Source organism: Sorex araneus, chromosome 5 (assembly GCF_027595985.1).
Source record: "Sorex araneus isolate mSorAra2 chromosome 5, mSorAra2.pri, whole genome shotgun sequence".
Lineage (NCBI taxonomy): Eukaryota > Metazoa > Chordata > Mammalia > Eulipotyphla > Soricidae > Sorex > Sorex araneus.
In genome coordinates this window covers 16,300,586-16,322,003 of record NC_073306.1, presented here as the reverse complement: position 1 = coordinate 16,322,003, position 21,418 = coordinate 16,300,586, and the positions used below count along the sequence as shown (strand labels likewise).

Sequence of the window (21,418 nt, the reverse complement as noted above, 5' to 3'; positions counted from 1 at the left end):
CATTTCAGTCATACAATGATCAAGTACTCATCCCTCCACCGGTGCCTATTTTCCACCACCAATGGTTCCAGCATCCCTCCCACCAACCCCACCCTGTCCCTTCCATCCCACCCCACTTCTGTGGCAGGGCATTCCCTTTTGCTCTCTCTCTCCTTTTGGGTGTGGTAGTTTGAAACAGAGGTATTAAGTGGCCATCATGTTCTGTCTATAGTCTACTCTCAGCCTCATCTCCCACCCCAAGAGGGTCCTCCTTTAATTCTTCATTAGAGAACCATGGTCCCCTTTCATCTCCCGTGAAAAAAGAGAAATCATTCATGGCTGCCCTAATCAGGGATCTAGAAGACCTGGGATTGGAGGTGTGGGGATCCTCTGAGTCCACTTTCCCCATCTTCCTTCAGGGACCACTTTCATTGTGGCTCCGGCTTCTGAGCAGACACACGCCTTCCGAGGTCACCCCTTCCCAGAGCCCCTAGACCCTTAGACCCTGGGGAGAGCACATATTCGGTATTTGACAGGGGCAACGGTGAGGCCCATCCTGAACTTCTGGCTCAGCTGCTCGTTGTCTGGGGGCCTGAAGGTAAACTTCTGCATGAGCGAAGTGAAGAAAACAAACAACTCAGTCCTGGCCAGCTGTTCTCCGAGGCACGCCCGCTTTCCTGCAAGACAAAGGCAAAAGGCAGGTGAGGTTCCATCAGGTCTCCCACCACTTCCTGTGAGTCCTGGGAGAGGAAGGAGCTGCTCTAGGCTTTGTGTCAGGGTCTAGTCTCCTCCCACAACCACCTGGGTTGACCAAAGTTAGAAGGGGGAAGTACATAGTCTCAACTCTGATGCCTATGGGCAGGGGGAAGGATTAAGTGTGAGACCAGAGAAGGAGCTTTGAGTTTTCAGATTTCAAACCGAAAAGATTGCGAGCATCAACTTGAAAGCTGATAAGCAAATTACAAAATATCGTTCTAATCTTTATAATTGCCTGGACATGCTAAGCAGGCACCTTAATCCCTAAAATATCTTGCAGACTCTGCATTTTTTGTTTTAAGATAATGAATATCATCAGATAATTTGTTATATACAAATATGTTAATTGATGTATATTATTTAAACTAAGTGTTTATTAAGTGCAAGGGTCTTAAGAAATGAGGTTAAATATTAATGTTGTATGAGAAGGTAATATGTATTCTAGTTATGCTAGAAAGAATACTAGAGTGGAAGTATGAAAATTGAGTCTTCTGACCTATTTTGCCTGTTCCTTGGTCACAAGATTTTGCATAAAAAATAACTTTTACTCATTCTTAGTTTTCTTAGATGAAGAGAAGAGATGCTACCCCATTTTCTGTCTAACTATAACAAGTTGCTATTAGGTAATGAGATAGTATTTTGCAAATGAAGTCTGTGATTCAAATGGAGTAATAAAATTGTCATTATTAGTAATAGAAGTGGAAATATGCAACTGAAACTTTGAGCTGTAACACAAAAATTAAAGCTCTTCAAATAATACAGTAGAAATGACATCTGCACTTGTATGTTTATTGCAGCACTATTTACAGTAGCCAGAATCTGAAAAAAAAACCTGAGTGCCTGAGAACAGATGACTGGTTAAAGAAACTTTGGTACACTGCACACATTTGTGGAGTATAGAATAACATCACATGAGGCTGACACCCAACGACAGTAGATACAAGGGCCAGGGGGAATGCTCCACAGCTGGAAGACTGCTTTATGAGTGGAGGGGAGAAGGCAGATGGAATAGAGAAGGGATCGAAGTAACAGACCTGGGTGGCCATGCCTTTGCACAGCGGCTTGGCTGCAGAACGATCAGGAGCCAGAGCCAGCTATATGATTTGTGGTTCCAGGGAGTGCTTGCAACCATGTATCCAGACTGTGAACTGAGCTTTTGCTCCATGCTGCTCCAGGAAGGGAAATGATTCAATTTCCAATTTAAATCTCCCTGGACTTAATTACTAAAATACAGGAACCGCGGCTGCGCGACTTTTTATCTCTTCGTTCTCATCAGTGGAAAACTAATTATCAAATATTTCCTTGTCAATAGGGCTGTATTCTTGTGGGATAAATTCCAACAAGAATAGTGAGTTCTGTGTTGAAACTCCCACAACAATAGTGAGTTTTGTGTTGAAATATGGAATGTAATCAAGGTAAAGAGAAAAGGAAGTGAAATTTATCAGTTACGCAGGGAGGGGGTTGGGGGTGAGGGGTGGGATGTATACTGGGATTTTTTTTTTTTTTTGGTGGTGGAATATAGGCACTGGTGAAAGGACGGGTGTTTGAGCATTGTATAGCTGAGACATAAGCCTGAGAACTTTGTAACTTTCCACATGCTGATTCAATAAAATAAATTAAAAAAAAAGAAATAGAGAAGGGATCATTAAGAAAATGATGGCTGGATCGCTTCTCGGCCTTTTGGCTAAGATCAAGTGTAAGAAAATGATGGCTGGAAGAACCAGTTGGGATGGGAGATGCATGCTGAAAGTAGATAATGGACCAAACATTATGACCTCTCAGTCTCTGTGTAGCAAGTCATAATGCCCAAAAGTAGAGAGAGAGTATGGGGAATATTGTCTGCCATGGAGGCAGGGAGAGAGTGGCAAAGGGGGGAGTATACCTAGGATATTGGTGGTGGGGAATGTGCACTGGTGGCGGGATGGGTGTTTGATCATTGTGAGATTGTAACCCAAACATGAAAGCTTGTAACTGTCTCACGGTGAATCAATAAAATTAAAAAAAGAGAGAAACTTTGGTATATCTACACTATGGAATATTATGCAGCTGTTAGAAAAGATGAAGTCATGAAATTTTCATATAAGTGGAGTATCATGCTTAATGAAATGAGTCAGAGAGAGAGGGATAAAAACAGAATGACTGCACTCATTTGTGGAATATAAAGTAACACAATGGGAGACTGACACCCAAGGATACTAGAGATAAAGGCCAGGAGGATTGTTCTACAGCTTGGAAGCCAACCTCAGATGCTGAGAGAAAAGGCAACTGAGATAAATAAGGGACCTCTAAGTAAAAGTTGCTTGGAGGGTTTGCTTGGGATGGGAGATGTGTGCTGAAAGTAGACTATGGAACAAACATGATGGCCACTTAGTACTTGTATTGCAAACCATAGCACCTGAAAAAAGAGAGGGAGTAAAAGGGAATGTGCCTTCCACAGAGGTAGGGTGGCAATGGGGGGCAATGAGGTGGGGTGTTGGGAGGGGTACTGGGAACATTGGTGTGGAGAATGGACACTGGTGGAGGGATGAGTACTCAGTCATTGTACAACTGAAACGTAAGCACGAAAGTTTGTAAGTCAGTATGTCATGGTGATTCATTAAAAAAGAAAAAAAATAACCCTTAAAGCTCTTATATTCAGAGACTAAAGGAATTCCTAGGTCTCATATCAACCACCATATTAAGAAATCACTTGTTCAGTGTGACAATGAACCATATGAATAAAATCAAAGATAGTTTAATAATAACCAGTGTAATGGGAATCCTATAACATAGTGGGAAAGCACGGCACCTAGGATTCAAATATACTTACTGTCTTTCAGAGTTATGCATTGTCATAAAAAACATGCTCCTGTAACAGAAACTCTTTAAATAGTTCATTTAATGACAGGCAAACTAGCATGCATTCTATAATATGAGATCTTTGTAGCTGTTTCTTTTATTTAAAAGGAAAATTTTTAATTCAAGCCAAAATCAATGGTTTTATTTTGATAAATCTGGTTAATACTAATTTTAACTCTGCTACGTAAGTTTTATGACTTTAGATGCATCCTTAATTCCTTTCAAATTTATCTCTAGTGATAGGAATTTGAAACTGGTGAAAAATTAGACATGTTTGATAAGAGTACTGTTTTTTGCTTTTCTGCTTCATTCATTCTAAAAATCCTCAGAACTGACTGCCTGGTCCATAACAAATGACTGAAAATATCTGGAGGGAAGGAACTGGGTGTTACTTAAATAACCTATACAAAGTATCTAAATTAAAGGCTGAAATGTGCTACAAATTTCTGTTATTTGTTTTCTAATGTAAGTAAAGCCATTCTTCCATAAACACGTGGGCTGTCACATGTAAGAGGGAGAAATTGTCTTTTGTTTATTTTATGTTGTGAGTCATATATATGTATTAACTAGAATTGTGAAAGGAATGAAAATGCAAAAAGACGAAATGAATTCTTGTGGAGAAGACATATAGAGAAAACTCCTATATAATTCCTGAATGCTCATAACAAGAAGCAATGACTCCTGTTCTTCATCCCTGTTCATCTGGTTCTATGTGAATAAGACATTTTCCAAATGCTCTAAAGATGGCAAAGATCCAGTTTTCAACATGTGCAAAAGATGAGGTCTGAAGTTCTATTCCCAGGTTTAGGAGAACTGAACTGAGTGGGACTGGAATCTGCATCAGAGGCAAGTGAGGGCCTAGGAAGTCAGGCAGCCTAAAGCCATGAGGAGTCAGGCTGGGCTGAGATCTCTGGACACACTCCGACTAAACCAAAGGGTCCCAGGGAGGAAACCAGGGAAGGGCTGAGGTGAACTCTGGATGGTCCTTCTATGATGAATTACAACTCACCTATGGAGAAAGGCAGGAAGTCTTCCCTCTTCTTAAACTGTCCATTCTCTAGAAAATGTTCCGGATTGAATGTGTCTGGGGTGGCCCACTTTGCAGGGTCTCTGTGAAGAGCTGTCAGATTGGTTAAGACCGCAGTCCCCTGGAGAAAGCACAGAGAGTCAGGTACGTTGGACAGGATATAACAGCCAATATGTTCATAGCAGTCCACACAGGCAGAGCATGAAAGTAACCTAAAGGCCTACATCAGGAGGACTGTGCAAAGACACTGTGGCCTATATGCCTCAGGGAATCTTAGTGATAAAGAGGGAAGAACTTCTGTCACTTGGGGCAAAGTACATGGAATTTGAAGTGATGCACTGCATGAGAAAAGCCAGAAAGTGAAATGCAATTACTAGATGGTTCTACTCACGGGCATATTGAAAAACCAATGCAAATGAACCAACAAAAAAACACTAAAATAGAACATGAATTATATAGTGGATATGCAACTTAGAGGGGAGGAAAAGTGGGAAGAATCAGTAGAGGAAATGAATTCCAAAGTGTAGTGGCAGAACTGGTGTGGTGAGGATCAGCCAAATATTCAGATGGAAGCTATACGACTCAAAATTTATAATATTGTAAACCAGTCATACATCAATAAAACTTTAAAATGTGATTTTTTTTTCAGAGGAAACTGGTTAAGATGGACTGGATCATTGGAGTGGAATTAATTGATATTCAAAAGCAAACAAGTGTTTAATTAAGTCTTTACTCTCTCATCTTCTGTGGACTATCTACATTCCCTCAATGACCCTGACACCTGCAACTTGCTCCTTTGTATAGGATGGGATGGTGCATATATTACATCTTCCTGAATGTCTCCAGGCCACTCTTGTCATTCATATTTATATACAATTTGTATATTTATATACAATTTATATATAAATTTGTTTTTTCTAAAGGTTCTTAAAACTTTTTTTTAAGTGTATACAATAATGGTTTCAACAGATGGCCTGATACTGTAGAGATAGTATCCAAGACTGTGATCACTGGTGGCTTGCCCGTGGTTGTGTTCACCTGGTCCTGTGTCTAGAGATCACTCCCAGGTAAGGACACTCAGACACAGATAAACAGGAACTATAGAAATGCTATGACTATGCAGTGTGCAGAGAGGCGGTTAGGGGGCAAAGGACAGCCATCTGCCCAGATTATAGGTGGAGGGGAGGAGAATTTCCTTTATTGAGGGCAGAGAAGTTAACACAGGCCAAGTGAGATAGAGAACAGGAAGATGCTTTAAAGTCAAAAAACGTAACTCCTGTTTTTAGAGGAGCTTATATGTTCATATGCCAGAATATAGCATAGAACAGAGTCAGAACTCTTGTCACTTGTATACTGAAGGAATCCTACAAATTTAATTTCATTCAGCTTTGACTTTTCAATTATAAAATTGGAATAATTATTATTCTGTAGGTTGATTCAGACATTTGTAAAGAACTTGTATACTCTAATGTGCATAATATTTGCTTTGTAACTATTGGTTCCTTTCTTCACCAATCTAATAATTGGTATTTCACACTATTGGACTGCTTTCTCTGTGGGTTAGTCCTTTTAAGGCACCATATGGAGTCTCTGGAATAGGTGGAAAAAATACTTTGGAATATTTTGCTTATCAATTCTACTGGATCCCAGCAAGCTACCAAGAGTATCTCGCCCCCATGGCAGAGCCTGGCAAGCTACCTGTGGTGTATACGATATGCCAAAAACAGTAACAACAAGTCTCACAATGGAGATATTACTGGTGCCTGCTCGAGCAATTCGATGAGCAACAGGATGACAGTGATAGATAAATTCTACTATCACTCTCACTATCATCTCATTGCTCATCGATTTGCTCGAGCAGGCACCAGTAACGTCTCCATTGTGCGACTTCTTGTTACTGTTTTTGTCATATCGAATACACCAAGGGTAGCTTGTCAGGCTCTGTCCTGCGAGTGATACTCTCGGTAGTTTGCCAGGCTCTTTAAGAGGGACGGAGGAATCGAATCTAAGTTGGCTGCATGGAAGGCAAATGCCTTACCGGCTGTGTTACCTCTCCAGCCCTTTCAACGGATATCACCTATTAATCTAACAACTTCTACATTAATATTAAATTGGTAGAGAAGGGCTCAATTATCCTTCTGTTTTTTGTATATTTATATACAATTCATATATCAATTTGTTTTGGTTCACATCCAGGAGTGTTTTGGGCTTATTTTGGGCTTACTCTGCATTGAGGAAGCACTCATGGTGGGACTCAAGCGATCAAAGGTGCTGTCAGGGATTAAACCCTCATCAGTTTCATGCAAGGAAAGTGCCCTGGCTACTGTGCTTCAACAACTCCCTTCTTATTTTAATAGAGAATTGCGCAGAAGAATTTTGCACAATAAATTTGACTCGTTCTTCCAATTCTCAGAGAAGAAACTCATGGCAAAACTGGACAGAAAACTCTGCCCTCTGCATCCCACAAAGACTTGCCTACATATTTCATATAGAAAATTCTGAAGAATTCCAAAGCCAGAAAGCCAGTCTTTAACCAAAGCCAGTCTTCAATTTCTCCTAGGAATCTCCTTCCCTTTCATAATAGTCATTAACAGAAAGGTGACTCATGTTCTAAGATCACATGTGTAAAAAAAAATCCCCTTTGGTATCAGATCTTGTGTAAAATATGTATCATTTTTTAAGAGTGAACACCTTAGAATAAGAATCTATCATTCAGATTCTTAGCTTTTGAAAGGTGAGCTTGACAAGTGAGACTGGAAACCTCTAGTTACCTTGGGAATGTGGTACCCATTCAGGGTGGTGTCTGCTGCCACTGCCCTGGGTACATTCCATGGGATGATGTTTCCCATTCTTTGCACCTCGTGGACCACTGCATGGGTGTAGGGCATGGACTCTCGAAGGGCCATGCTTGGCTGCTGCGTCTGGCCAATCACTCTGTCGATCTCAGCATGTACTTTTTCTGCAAAGGAAGAGACATTTCTATTATTTTGCCACTCCATAAGTTCTGTTGAATCTACTCATATTAGGAGACAGGATCACTAGAATCAATCAAAATGGCTAAAATTTTAGTCTTCTACGTAAACTCTAAATTTTGCAGGAGGAATCTAAGAGTAGAAAGTGGACCGAGGTGTAAGGAAATGCTCCTGACAAACTTTGTTCTACAACATTCTTGCTTCAAATTATATTAACTCTGGAAACTTATTCCGTCTCATGAGTGAAGATGAATACACCGTTATTGTAAGAATGATTTTGTATTAAATGCTGATTTATATGAGCAACCATACAATAAAAGTACTGTTTGCGACTTGAAGTCTTCTTTTTTCTATGCTAACAAGATTTTATTTCACTGGACAGATACTTTTCCAGCTACATTTCCCAGATTTCCAAGTGACTTGGAACTAAGCTGTGGCTTTTTAGAATATACTTAGAAGGGACATTTACTACTTAGAACACACCCATTAAGAAAGAGATATATTTTCATCCCCCTCTCCATTCCTTCTGTTGAAAAGGCATCCCCAACGTTGAGTCATTTGAAAGTGCTGACTCAAATATCATTATAAAGACAAGTAAAAGTTGGAAGGAAAAAGGCACTGTAGAGACTGCCTAGGTGACTTTTCCTTTAAGAGTGATATACATTCCTATTAAAATATAAACAAACAACCCCCTGTCCATTTAAATTTATTAGTGGTGGAAAAATATAAATAGCACAAAATATATAATTGTAACCACTTTTAACTTATAGTTTAATGGCGTTAAATATATATTCATCATTATGCCTCTAGTATCCAGAACATTTAATAAATGTGCACAACTGAATCCCACTCCCCATGATGCTGTTCTAACTTTTGATTACGATAATTTTTTTTTGTTTCCTATGAATTTGACTGACATGCAAGTCATCCAAGTGGATTACAATGTAGCACTGTAGCACTGTTGTCTGGTTGTTCCTTGATTTGCTTGAGTGGGCATCAGTAACGTCTCCATTGTGAGACTTGTTACTGTTTTTGGCATATGGAATATGACACAGGTAGCTTGCCAGGCTCTGCCTTGTAGGTGGGACACTCTCGGTAGCTTACCAGGCTCCCTGAGAGGGACGGAGGAATCAAACCCATGTCGGCCACATGCAAGGTAAATTTCTTACCCGCTGTATTTGAAATATTATAACTGAGTTATCTAATATAGTTTAATGCTCTCAAGTGCCATTCATGTTGTAGCATGTGTCAGAAATTTCCTTCCTTTTAAAGATAACTAGCATTCCATAGTATGAATATACCATGCTCTGTTCACCATTAAGTCCTAAATAGCACTTGGACAGCTTCCACCTCTTAGATATTATGAATAATATTGCTGTGAAATTTGCATTTTAAGGCTATTTTTATTCTGGCATTCATGATAGAAGTCACTTTCATACCCAAATTTTGTGAATTTTAAAGTTAAATTAAATTATTCAGTTTCAAACACACTTTATACCACAATTTCCTGAGCAAATTTAAAAAATGAAGTGTTAGTTTTCATGACCATACTTCAGTAATGACACATACAATTTCACACATCTTCAAATTCACCCTCTGAAGTTTCACAACTCCAAAACCACCACATAAGTACCCAGACTTAGAAGATGGTCAAAGGCTGGATTACATGCTTTGCTTGCAGGAGGCCAGGATTTGAAACCTAGAATGTCATGATTCTCTGAATAGCACCAGGAGTAGACCCTGATCACCACCAGATGTGGCTTCCAAATACAAACAAAAAGTACCAACATCCCTCCATGACATTCTGTTGGCCTCTCCCCATTTCAATCCCTCCTTTTTCCCCTCAGCTAAGTACATCTCATGTAGAAGCTCATCCTTAGTACAAGTCAAATACTCAAATCTATTCTAACTGAAATTTAGGGAAATAAATTTGGCATTGATTCACTAAATTGATCTTATATTCCATCAATAAACTACTCTTATTAATAACAGAGTAAACCCAAATTAACTGACCTCAACTAAACCTCCCAACACATCCCATCTCTCAAGTGCTAAATTTCTCTGGAACCTGGAGATGGAAGAATAATTGTTATCTGACACATATTTGAATGGGCTGCACTTGATTGGAAAGGTATAATTTGTGTGAAGAGCACGACAACAGGGGAAGATCCAGAAGAAGAAAAAGTCAGTCTTTCTTAGAAAAGTGAGGAAACATTTCAGAAGAAATTATAATTGAAGACACATTTCAGAAGAAATTATATGCAAGCAGAGCTAATAGAGAAATGAGAATATTCCATACAGATAAAGGAACAAACAAACATGATGGTTCTTGGTGAGAGAAAATGACATGGGGCTCTGGTAGGTCACCATGCAGTGGGGTTGAGCAGAGGTCAGATAATCAGGACAAGGCACATGAAAGGATGTGTGAACTAGACTAAGAGATTTGTCTACATGATAACTTCTCTGCAAGACAGTGGGAAGTCATTAGATAAAAGGAGAGAAGGCTAGGACACAATTCCTGTGAGAACAGAACTGTTTCCTGGAGTTTCTTAGAATGCCAATTCTGTTTTTTTTTTCTTTTCCTTCCTTCCTTCCTTCCTTCCTTCCTTCCTTCCTTCCTTCCTTCCTTCCTTCCTTCCTTCCTTCCTTCCTTCCTTCCTTCCTTCCTTCCTTCCTTCCTTCCTTCCTTCCTTCCTGCCTTCCTTCCTTCCTTCCTTCCTTTTCTGTTTGGGTTTGGTTTCAGGGCGGGGTGGGGAGGGGCACACCCAACTGTGCTCAGATGTTCCTCAGGAACTACTCCTGCTGGTAGGAGACCATATGGGATACTGGGGATCAAACCTAGATCAGCTGTGAGCAAAGAACACCCTATGCGCTGTTAATCTAGCTCCGCAGTGACAACTCTAACTTTCCTACTGAACTTGGAATTTTCTGAGGAAAGATATTCTGGGATTTAACTGTCTAATGTGGGAAATAAATCCTGACCTAAAACTTGAGGAATGTGGTTCTCAAGTCTGCATGAATGGTCTCCTGACCTAATGAGCTATCTTCCCTTTCCTCCAGGCTCTCTTCTGTCCCAGGAGGCATGTTGCTGTCCTGGCCCAGGTGCCCTTTCAGCCCTGCTCACCTTGGATGTCTGGGTAGAGGGCCATGTAGAGCAGAGCCCAGCGCAGTGTAGTTGAAGTTGTCTCAGTGCCAGCAAAGAAGAGGTCCAGGGTGGTGAAGATGAGATTTTCTTCATCGAAACTGGAAGAGGTTTCACTTTTATGCTAGAAAGCACAATGATTTATGGTGTATTTATAGGAATCTAGGTTATCACAACTCCTGGGGTTTCAGCTTGGGAGTGAACATGGAAAGAAACAGCCTCTGGAGAAATACTCTCCCCCTGGGTCTCTCTAGAAAAACCAATGGGGAAAGAAAAAGCTTAATAAGGCTCTCTTCAGCATCATCCTATTACAGGAGCAGGAAACTTGTTAGTTTGGGTGGATGAAAATCAAGACAACTTCTCATGGCTCTGTACTCATGGCAATGCTTGGGAGTGTACAATTGGTGATAGAGTTTTTTATTTTTTGGTTGCTGTTTAGGGGTCACATCGAGCAATCCTGTGCTCAGGAATTATTTCTGGCAGTGCTCCAGGGACTGTATGTGATGCTCAGGGTTGAATTAGGGTCAGCTGCATGCAAGGCAAATGCCCTACCTGCTGTACTATTTTGCTCCCGTCCCTGGTAATAGGGTTTGAAAAGTGGATGTTCACAAGCAATGGAAGCATTCCAACCCCTACACTCTTTTTGGTCTTTCCAAACAACTATTTTTATGCTGTTTCTTTAGTCATAGAAACTAGTATAGGAGAAGTTGTTATTGCAGGTGATAGACTTGACTTCCAATAATAGTCACATAAACCCTTTGTTCTTCACTGTCCTGTTTTATAAAACATAAGCATACACGCAAACACCCCTTAATGATGGCATTTATAAATCATACAACATGCAATGTTTTAAAACAAATTCAACAAAATAACATATTCACGACTGGAGTGATAGCACAGCAGTTGGGCATTCACCTTTCAAGTGGCTGACCTGAGTTCGATTCCTCCACCCCTCTCAGAGAGCCCGGTAAGCTGCCGAGAGTATCGAGCCCTCACAGCAGAGCCTGGCAAGCTACCCATGCGTATTGGATATGCCAAAAACAGTAACAATAAGTCTCTCAATGAGAGACGTTATTGGTGCCCTCTCGAACATATTCACATTGTGTTCCATGATGAATGAATTGAATTTCTCTTCTCGTATGTCTTACTATTTTTGTATTTTCATTTGAAGATTTTTTTTCTAAATAAGATTCTTTGATTCTGTAAGCCAACCCCATCAGTTTTATTTTTAGCTTTCTACTGGAAGCTTCAATTTAACATACTTCTTTTATGTGGTCCCATACTTCCACACAAGACAGTGAGTGTAACGCGGGCTCTCCGGGCGGCTGTGCCTCACCACCTGTGTTCGATGCTCTGGAACCGCTGTGTATGGGATGGATCGGGACAGCCATTGGCCAAGGACAGGTGAAGGGAGAACGAGGACCAAGCTGGTTGCTGATTAGTTATCGTTTATTCAATCTTCCATCTTTCTCATCTCACGCACTCCCAGCTCCAACCTCTCTCTGGATCAACTGCCTCCTCTCTCCTTCTCTAGTCTCTCCTCCTACTTGTCTCTCCCACCTTGCCCTCTAGGCTACCCCCAGCCAGGTAGCAGAATCAACATAAGAAAGCCCTTCCTGAGGGCAGGGAATTCCAAAGCCCTTCCTGACTCTTAAGGTTTTTTTTCTTTTCCTTAGTCCAAACACTTAACATCTTAATACTAGTTGTTTTTGTATGGACATAGCAAGAGATACATTGAGGCTTACAAGGGAGCTCTCCTGGCAACATCTTGCCACAGGCTCAGACCACAGCACTCAGGCCAGATTAATCATTCCTCACCCTAGCAGGGTCCAAATCTAGTATAATCAAGCTCTTAACTTATAGTTAAGCATTAGGCACTTTGGCCAGGCCCATCTCGATGCCAGGGTAGCACACAACTCACCACTTGCCCTGGGTCCTTCTCGTCCCACGTCGGGACCCTGCTTTGGGGATGCTAGGAAGTAAGGGCAGCTGAGGCTTAGGTCAAAAGAACAGATGCCCTGGAGGAAAATTTCATGTAAAGTCAAATGACTCCCAGGTTACAAAAGCATAACATTTGTTAAGTCTTCCTGTGTCCATACAAAAAGGACTTGCTCTGAATAAACTATGCAAAGGACTCAAGGAGAAGAGAAAAACATTATTTACAAGTCATCGGAACACTAAGATAGAAGCTACAAATAAACAAAGAGGAATAGGAGCACTGTAACGGGAGTAACCCAATAAACCTAAACTACCTGAGGCTATGTTATCCTACAAGTGAGCAAAATCTCACTCCTCTGATAAGAAATTAATGCTTCTATTAATGAGGTGTTAGGAAAGTGAAATAAGAGGAAATATGGGAAAAATTCAAATATTTAGGAAACATTCAGAGAGCAGTTAATTTTATAGGTTCAGGACAATGTTCTATATATATGTATATGTATACATAAATAAATAAATAAATATATATATATATATATATATATATATTAACCAGAGGGATTCTTCAATTTCAGGATGGATATCCAACTTGTCTTTCCCCTTAATTTTCTATAAAGGAGAAATATGAAATACCTTGAAGTTAAACTGTGGTATTTGACTCTGTAATTTTGTTTTTCACTGCGAGCTGAAAGTGGACATAGGTAGCATGAATATTAATAAATCAGTGGTTTAAGGATAATTGCTATTTTCCCTAGTGTGTACCCTACTTTAGATGAGAGCAGATGTAGAAAATAATAAATGAGTCAATAATTTCCCTCCATAAGTAAAGTGCAGTCCTACAACACCTTAATTTTAGCCCAGTGAAATTGATTTCAGACATTTATCCAGAGTTGTAGCACTGTAGCATTGTTCATCAATTTGCTCGAGCAGGCACCGGAAAGGTCTCCATTGTGAGACTTGTTTGTTACTGGTTTTGGCATATGGAATATGTCATGGGTAGCTTGCCAGGCTCTGCCGTGCAGGTGGGACACTCTCGGTAGCTTGCCGGGCTCTCCGAGAGGGATGGAGGAATCGAATCTGGGTTGGCAGCATGCAAGGCTATGCCCTACTTGCTGTGCTATCACTCCAACCCAGAGTTGTAAGAAAACAAATTAGTGTCTTAAACCACTAAGTCTATGGTAATTTGTTGCCACATAAATAGAAAACTACTTTACCCCACTTGCTCTTTATGAACAACATTGTTTCCTCACCATTTCTATTTCCTTGAGATAAGCATCAATAAAGTCTCTTGGTTCATCAGGATTCCAATCTCTCTTGTGGTTTTTAATCATCTCAGCAACAAACAATTTCAAGTTTTCCCAGTCATTAAAGAGCGTTTGATGGGGTCCAGGTAATAAATTTATTAATGTTGGAAAAATATTATAGAACTATTTGAAAAAAAGAAAACAACAAATAACACAATGTAGTATAATATTTCCACACTTTAAGACAATAGAAATATCTGTTTTCTTTTACTTATGTTTAAATTAGAGTAATGATTTGCTCTTCTTATCTCTCTCCCACTCTTTGATTGCTACTAGAAGAACACTTCAGCATTCTACCTATGGTAATGTTGGCTTCAAATACATTGATTGGAAGTATTGTTATCTTTTTGCAAGAGCTTGAGGGATATATATATATATATATATATATATATATGTAAGTCTATTTTGAAACTTAGTAAAATACACTAGAAAACCCACTTTCTTATTGCTTGTAGAGTTTCTTCAATTTAAAAATCTATTTGAATTTCAAAAAAATTTGCATTGAAGTCAATTTAAAATAATTGCTCTTAAGTCCTGGGAGATAGCTCACTGGGTGAGGGTACAGCTTTTACTTCAGGATGTCTGGGTTTGATGATGTCTACTGGATGCTCACACTGAGTAAAAAACTTACATTAGACCCCACTATTACTGGGAGGGTCCAAGCACCAGAAGCATTTTTCAATGTTTAGCTCATTAAAAAGTACACTTTATACATGTTTGTAATCTGCGATATTCTACTTAATCAAGACATAGAATGAGTACGTCTTTACCTGACACCATGCCGAAGCTTCCAGCCATACAACTTCATCCAACATCTTTAGAAGTCCTTGGAACTTTTCATCCTGGTACTCAAAGCGTTCCCCAAAGTTGATAGAACAAATGATATTGGAAACTGCATTGTTGATCTTGAAATGAGGGTCAAATGGCTTTCCTAGAAGTTAAAGAAGTGGTGGATTTTTTATTTTCTAAAAAAAAAGTTCTCATGTCTTAGAACATTCAGAGTAAAGAATCATGCATAAAACTCTGGATAATGTATCCCATAGAGTATGATCTACAACAGCCACTAAGTCAATATCTAAGAAGTAAAACAGAGTTTAAGTGAATAATATGGATAATGTTTTTCTACTTGTGCTTAATTTGAGAGCACTATCAGGACAAGATATAAGCCCACAGCACTGGGCACAGGGAAAGCACTTAAGCAGTTTATAAGCACCTACTTAGTGGCTCAGTAAGTGCCACCTCTCGGACCTGCTCTATGAAGCACTCACCATTCTCCTCTTTTATCAGTTGGATAAGGTAGTAGGCCTCCTCTTGAATACGTTCCTCTAAACTCTTCTTTCCTAAACCGAAGTTCCTTAGTGTTGTCAGGGTAAACCTTCTTTGCTCCTTCCATGTCTGGCCACTGGACATGAGCAGTCCTTGAAAAAGAAAAACGAAAGGACAGATACAAAAGTGAGCATGTTATTTGATGGCTAAAATATTTCAAATAAAGGTTGGGAAGCACCTAAAAACTCTATGTTCTGGTACAGAGAAAGAGTCACGTTTTTCATTTAGAATTTTATTGACTATTTTTTTACTTCAAGGATTCATGAAAAACTGTTTTAATATAGACTAGAAAGTTCAAGATACCCTGTAGGTCACAGTCTTAATTATTAAGGATGGGGGGAAATTAGGAATTTATTTGACAACAGCATTCGCAAGGAATGGCATGAAATTTTTGTGAAAGGACAGAAGAAAACAGATCAATGCCCAGTTTCTGAGGTAGAAAACTTGAAAACCCAATTACATGGTACCATCCTCTGAAGAGAGGTTGGTTATTTGCTTATGAAAACAACCTGAATGAGTCCATATAAGGACACATAGTTTCTTCACTATCTATCTCTCACAATAAGTCTAACCCTACTAACTCTGAGAGGAGGCTTTTGATACACTTTCTTGACAGGAGTTTATAATAAGCTCCATTTCTGAGAGTTTGAGAAAATTATATTCACAGAGTCTCTATTAGACAGAGCATCAGAATATAAAGCAAGCACTTCTAACTTTGGTCCAGACACTTACCATTTTCCTTAAAGATGCGATTGCGGAGAGGGGTCACAGGGCGATTCATAAAGTGATGACCCTGTTCGACAAGGGCTTCTTTGATCAAGGGCAATCCAGTTATAATTACTGAGTAAAAACCAACGAACTCCAGGCCAATAACATTCCCATATTTCTTCACCAGCTGAAAGAGCAGTTCAGTAGTCAGAGTTGAATATGCACATGCATACATGTGTGTAGCTGTACGAAGGGGGAGTCTTGTGTGTGCTGGTGTGTAGTTACACCATTATCTGAGGACGAAGCTTCTCCATCTTCTCTTTTTTCCCCTTTGCATCTTAACCCAGATTTTTTCTGCCACAGAGCATGAATATTCCTTATAACACATCCCTTCATGTAGTCAAAGAATTGAGTAAGCCCTGTTTCCCTAAAAGAAGATAGGAAGCTATAGCCCTCATCAGTAAACGGCGCCTCCAACTTCCAATCCTAGAGAAGGTGAATGAGAAAATTCAGTACAGGTCCTCAACTGGGAAAGCTGAGTTATGTTTCATGTAAGTATGGTGTAGCAAGAAGGAACTTCTCAGCAAACAATCTGTTTAATTGCAAGAAATGCTCTTCTGGGTTCCACATGTGTTAGATGATAAGGAATCAATTATATTTTGGGAAACAGCAATAGAATGAAAAATCTAGGTCTGAAGTTTGTTTGACTCTTGGCTCTGTGGGTGAGTAGTGGGGTCTTACAAGATGTTTCATTCCTTTTCAGTCTTGGATTCCCCAGGCCACCACAGAAGGGCAAGAACCATACCTCTACAAGAGTCCTGTGAAGAATGAGAGACATTGCTGAGTGTGGAGATGGAGATGGGTGTGGGTTGGAGAGAAAGTGCGTTAGGAGAAAAGATGCAAAGAGAATAATACTCACTTATGAAACTGCATTTTAAAAATATCTCAATGTAGGGGACAAAGCTATACTACAGCAGGTAAAGCACTTGTCTTACATTGGGCTGACCTGACTTTGATCCCTGGAACTCCATATGATCCCCTGAGCACCTCCGGTAATGATCCCTGAGCACACAGCCAGAGCAAACCCTGAGCACCATGAGTGTGACCCCTCTCACCCCAAAACGACAATAAGAAAGATGTCTATTATCTAATGGAGTCTTCAGACAATTGACAATACTTTTATTTATTATTACATATTGTGAAGTTATTATTATTCTTATTTTTACTATTATATGTGTTTTATTCAATTACTTAACATATTTTATTATGTATATGTGATTATATGTTATTCAATGCTAGAAAGCTAAAAGGAAAACAGGGGCCCTAATTCCTGGACAAAGTTTCCCTTAATTTGAATAGGGAGAGACAATTTGAATAGGGAGAGATTTTATCTAAAGTAAAATGAAACACCTCTGATGAAAATTTTTGATCCAGTTATGTGATTCCAGTCTTGGTTTTATCACTAGCCTATTTCATTCTAGTCATTTCTATGTTAGTGATAAAACAAGAGAACAAATCAGATTTCCTATGCCAGACTAATCTTGGTATAAATGGGTGTAGACAAAAGAAACTCTAGGAAATGTAGTCCATCCCTTAAGCAACAAGCAGAAGAGATGATGTAATAGGACAGAGCCTGGTAACTGTTTAACCTGTGTTGAGGTGAGCACCGTAAAGAAAGCTGTGAGTCTCCCTCAACTTCCCGGGGGCTGCAGCTGCTTCTCTGGGTGGAAACTGGTCTCACTAGAGCTCTGCGGCAGCCACCTACCACTCCTGAATTATGCAGACTGTCTGGAGGGGGATGGGAAAAAATTTGGATTTGTACTCTAAAAATGGGCTGGAGCAATAGTTTAGCGAGTAGGGTGTTCTCCTTGCATGCGGCCGACCCAAGTGGGATTCCTCTGCCCCTCTCGGAGAGTCTGACAGGCTACGGAGAGTATCTCACCCACATGGCAGAGCCTGGCAAGCTACCCGTGGCATATTCGATATGCCAAAACCAGTAACAACAAGTCTCACAATGGAGACTTTACTGGTGCCCACTCAAGCAAATCGATGAGCAACAGGATGACATTGAGACAGTGATACAGTGACATTCTAAAAATAATGATGGGGTCAGAAAGTGAAGAGGGACACAGAGAGAGAGAGAGAGAGAGAGAGAGAGAGAGAGAGAGAGAGAGAGAGAGAGAGAGAGAGTGTAGTGATGTTATGATGAATGCCTCATAGGCAGGTGCCCCTGGTTTGATCCCTGGCATTGCATATGGCCATCAGGAGTGATCCCTGAAACAAAGCCAAGTGAAACCCCTGAGAACTGAGATGTGACACTCAAACAAAGGCAGGCACAGAGGAAGTAAGAGTGCACTCCTTAAAACCATAGAACAGATATGGTTAGGGGTGTGGCTGTAAGAAAGTGGCTACAATATCACGAGCTGTCCCTGCCATTTGGCCCCATTCTCCTTCTCTTCAGCCTGAGCTAGAGGAGGGAGAGGAGGCCAGACAGGAGACTTTACTGCCTACACTGACCTTTGAGCATTCTGAACTTGCTGGTTGATTGTCTACCTGAACTTGCTGGTTGATTGCTGAAATGAAAGATTAAACTGGTGTCTGATATATATCATAAAAAAGATTCACTATATCGTCAAAGTTACTTGCTGCACCAAGATAAGGAAAATTCCAACTTGAGTGAGTTGACACCAATACAGACATGTTTAAACTATAATGATGCTAAAATAGTGATTTTAGTGATTGAAATATGTCTTGATGAACAATCACAACACTCTCATAAGACGGGAAATCTTTCTAAATAGATGTGCATAGGTACCCAAGGGGCTTGGATTTGTACCGCTGTAAAAAAAAATAAGGGTCAGTTTGAGAGAGAGAGAGAGAGAGAGAGAGAGAGAGAGAAAGAGTGAGAGAGAGAGAACTGAGGTTAAAGAGGAGGTAAGAAAAAGGAAGAAGAGAGTGGGGTTAAGGTAAAAATGCAACTTAAATGAGAACTCAACAAGAGCTTAATAGAAGTGTTGTAAAGAAAGAAAGAATATAAAAACTGATCAATGGAAAGTTTCTAATCTAAGCAAGAGTAAAACATGTTGAAAAAAAAGTAAAACATGGATTTGGAGCCTTAGGAACCACGTGTGAGAAACCAAAGGCACGGTATTTCTAACATCAGGGTGCAGGGAAGGAGATTAAAGAAAGAGATTAAAGAGAAAAATCTTTCAAACAGTAATGCCCCAAAACTTCTCAAATTGGTAAAAAAAAAAATAACCTGTAGATCCAATTTCCATGAATAAAGTAATCAACAACAATACGCCAATGCAAAAATAGTGCAACTGGACGGAAGCTATAGAGCAGAGGGTGGGGCACTGGCCCTACACATGCCATCTGGTTCAGTTCCTGGTACCTCATATAGTTGGTTTCCTGAGCACTGTCAGGAGTAAGCCTTGATCAAGAAAGCCAGAGGTAAGCCCTGAGTACTGCAAGGTGTGGCTCCCAAACTATAATCAAAACAGAACAAAAACAACAAAAATCCCCGAAGTTTAATCAATCCAATAAAACCAAAAGCCAAAGAACATATCCGGAAGGCAAGTAGAGTGAAACAAGTCTAGCATGCTTTTAGAGCTCTTCTAAGGGGTCAGTAACCGTTTAGGGCTATTCCACAACTCCAGAGACCCTGCCGGCCAGGAGGGGGCCCCCACTGGTCACCTGCTTCATCCTACAGCCCTGAGACCCCGCAGATCAAGGTCAGGACAGGATGCATCCCCTCTGCCCTCTTGCGGCTCCTACCTGCTGCATCTGCAGGAGCACCTTCTCAAAATCCACCTGGAAGAAGTTTCCCAGGAGGGCCAGGCTCCAGGGCCCGGGTGGGCAGTTCTTGGGGCGCCGCTTTCTGAAGAAATAAGCAAAGAACAGGAAGGCCACAGCGCCCAGCAGGAGGGTGCGCGCGTGGAGCACGGTCCAGAGCACGGTCTCCAGGGAAACCATGGCCGGGCGCGCGCCTGCGACGTCCAGTGGCTCTGCTCTCTGTCTGAGGTCTGAGCAGTCAAGCTGTCACAGCCACCCTGCTGCCCCTCCCTGTCCCGCCCCTTTCCGCCCTCTGTGGGTGTGCCCTCTGGTCTGTGTGGGTTCCGGGTGCGCTGCCTAGAGTGTCTGACGTCTCTAAGCTGTGCTGGGTGTGCTGGCTGCTCAGTCCCAGAACCTTGCTCGGGTCCTCGTTGCGTGCACCGGCAGCCACAACCTCTGCTGCCACAGGGACTCCTAGGAAAACTCGCCCAAGCCTGGGAAAGACTTTTTCTGTGTTAGGGACTGGAAGGATAGCACAGCGGGGAGGACGTTTGCCTTGCAGGCAGCTGACTTAGGTCTGATTCCTGGCATCCCATATGGTCCCCCAGCACCTCCAGGAGTAATTCCTGAGTGCAGAGCCAGGAGTAACCCCTGTGCATCGCCGGGTGTGACGCAAAAAAAAAAAAAAAAAAAAAAAAAAGGCTTTTTCTGGATTAGGGAACTTCCCTGTTTCTTCCTGTTTTACTGGAACTCAGAGGCCCCGGACGAGCAGGAAGAGGGGTTGCTTTATTCTGACCCCCCTGACTCCTCCTATTGGTCTTTCCAAATGAAATGAAGCACCAGATACATGGGCAGTACAGGAATCCTTGCCCTGCAAGCCTTTCTCTAACGCTTCAAAGCTTCTAGCAGAAAGCCTGGTTCTAAGAACAACTATTTAACACTGAAGGGAGCTACTTCCTCCTCCTGGGTATGCTGAGATTCTTCCCGATGAGCTCTGAGTCCCAAATTTACCCCAGTTCCTACCAACTCCACAGGGTTCTGCTCCTCCTCTGCCATTCACATCCTGTATGTACCCACATCTGTCCCACCATAGACGAAAAATGGAAACAGCATAGATCTGGAAACACACACACACACTCACATACACCACACCACACCACACTGCTTACAAATCTTCTAAACAAACCAAAACTTGAAGTTCTTGTTCTACAAAATCAAAATGCAAACAGCAGAGGCATTTGAGTCCTAATGTAAGAAAATTTATGAAAAGTATTTTGCAGGGTCTAGCATGTATTTTGCACATACCACAGGTTCAGATAGTTTGGTTCTAAAGGAAAACACCATATAGGCAGGGTGGGGCGTGGGGGATTGGGTGGGGGTGGTGAGAGGGATACTGGGATCATTGGTGGAGGTGAATGGGCACTGGTGGAGGGATGGGTAAACAGTCACGGCATGAGTAAAGTGCAAACACAAATGTTCATAAGTTTGTAACTGTACATCACAGCGATTCTCTAATAAAAAGTTAAAAAAAAACACCACAAAGTTAAGTGAATTGGAGAGTCTTGGTACTGATGTTTAGTATCATTGGCTTGTGTTATCTGTGATTCACTAACACTTTCCCCTATCCTGGAGCTACTCTGAGAACAGAAAGGAG

At 40.9% G+C, this 21,418-nt stretch overlaps 1 protein-coding gene across 1 annotated transcript; it reads right to left on the bottom strand.

Moving 5' to 3' along the window:
* Positions 1 to 130: 130 nt before the first annotated feature.
* On the bottom strand, positions 131 to 19,985 carry LOC101547677 (cytochrome P450 2J2-like). The gene is made up of 9 exons (XM_055139817.1): positions 19,768 to 19,985; positions 16,015 to 16,177; positions 15,225 to 15,374; positions 14,727 to 14,887; positions 13,903 to 14,079; positions 10,697 to 10,838; positions 7,372 to 7,559; positions 4,583 to 4,721; positions 131 to 656 (listed from the first exon to the last, which is right to left on the bottom strand). The coding sequence occupies exons 1-9, from the start codon at positions 19,963 to 19,965 to the stop codon at positions 478 to 480; spliced, it is 1,497 nt and encodes a 498-aa protein (XP_054995792.1). The 5' UTR covers positions 19,966 to 19,985; the 3' UTR covers positions 131 to 477.
* Positions 19,986 to 21,418: the final 1,433 nt, after the last annotated feature.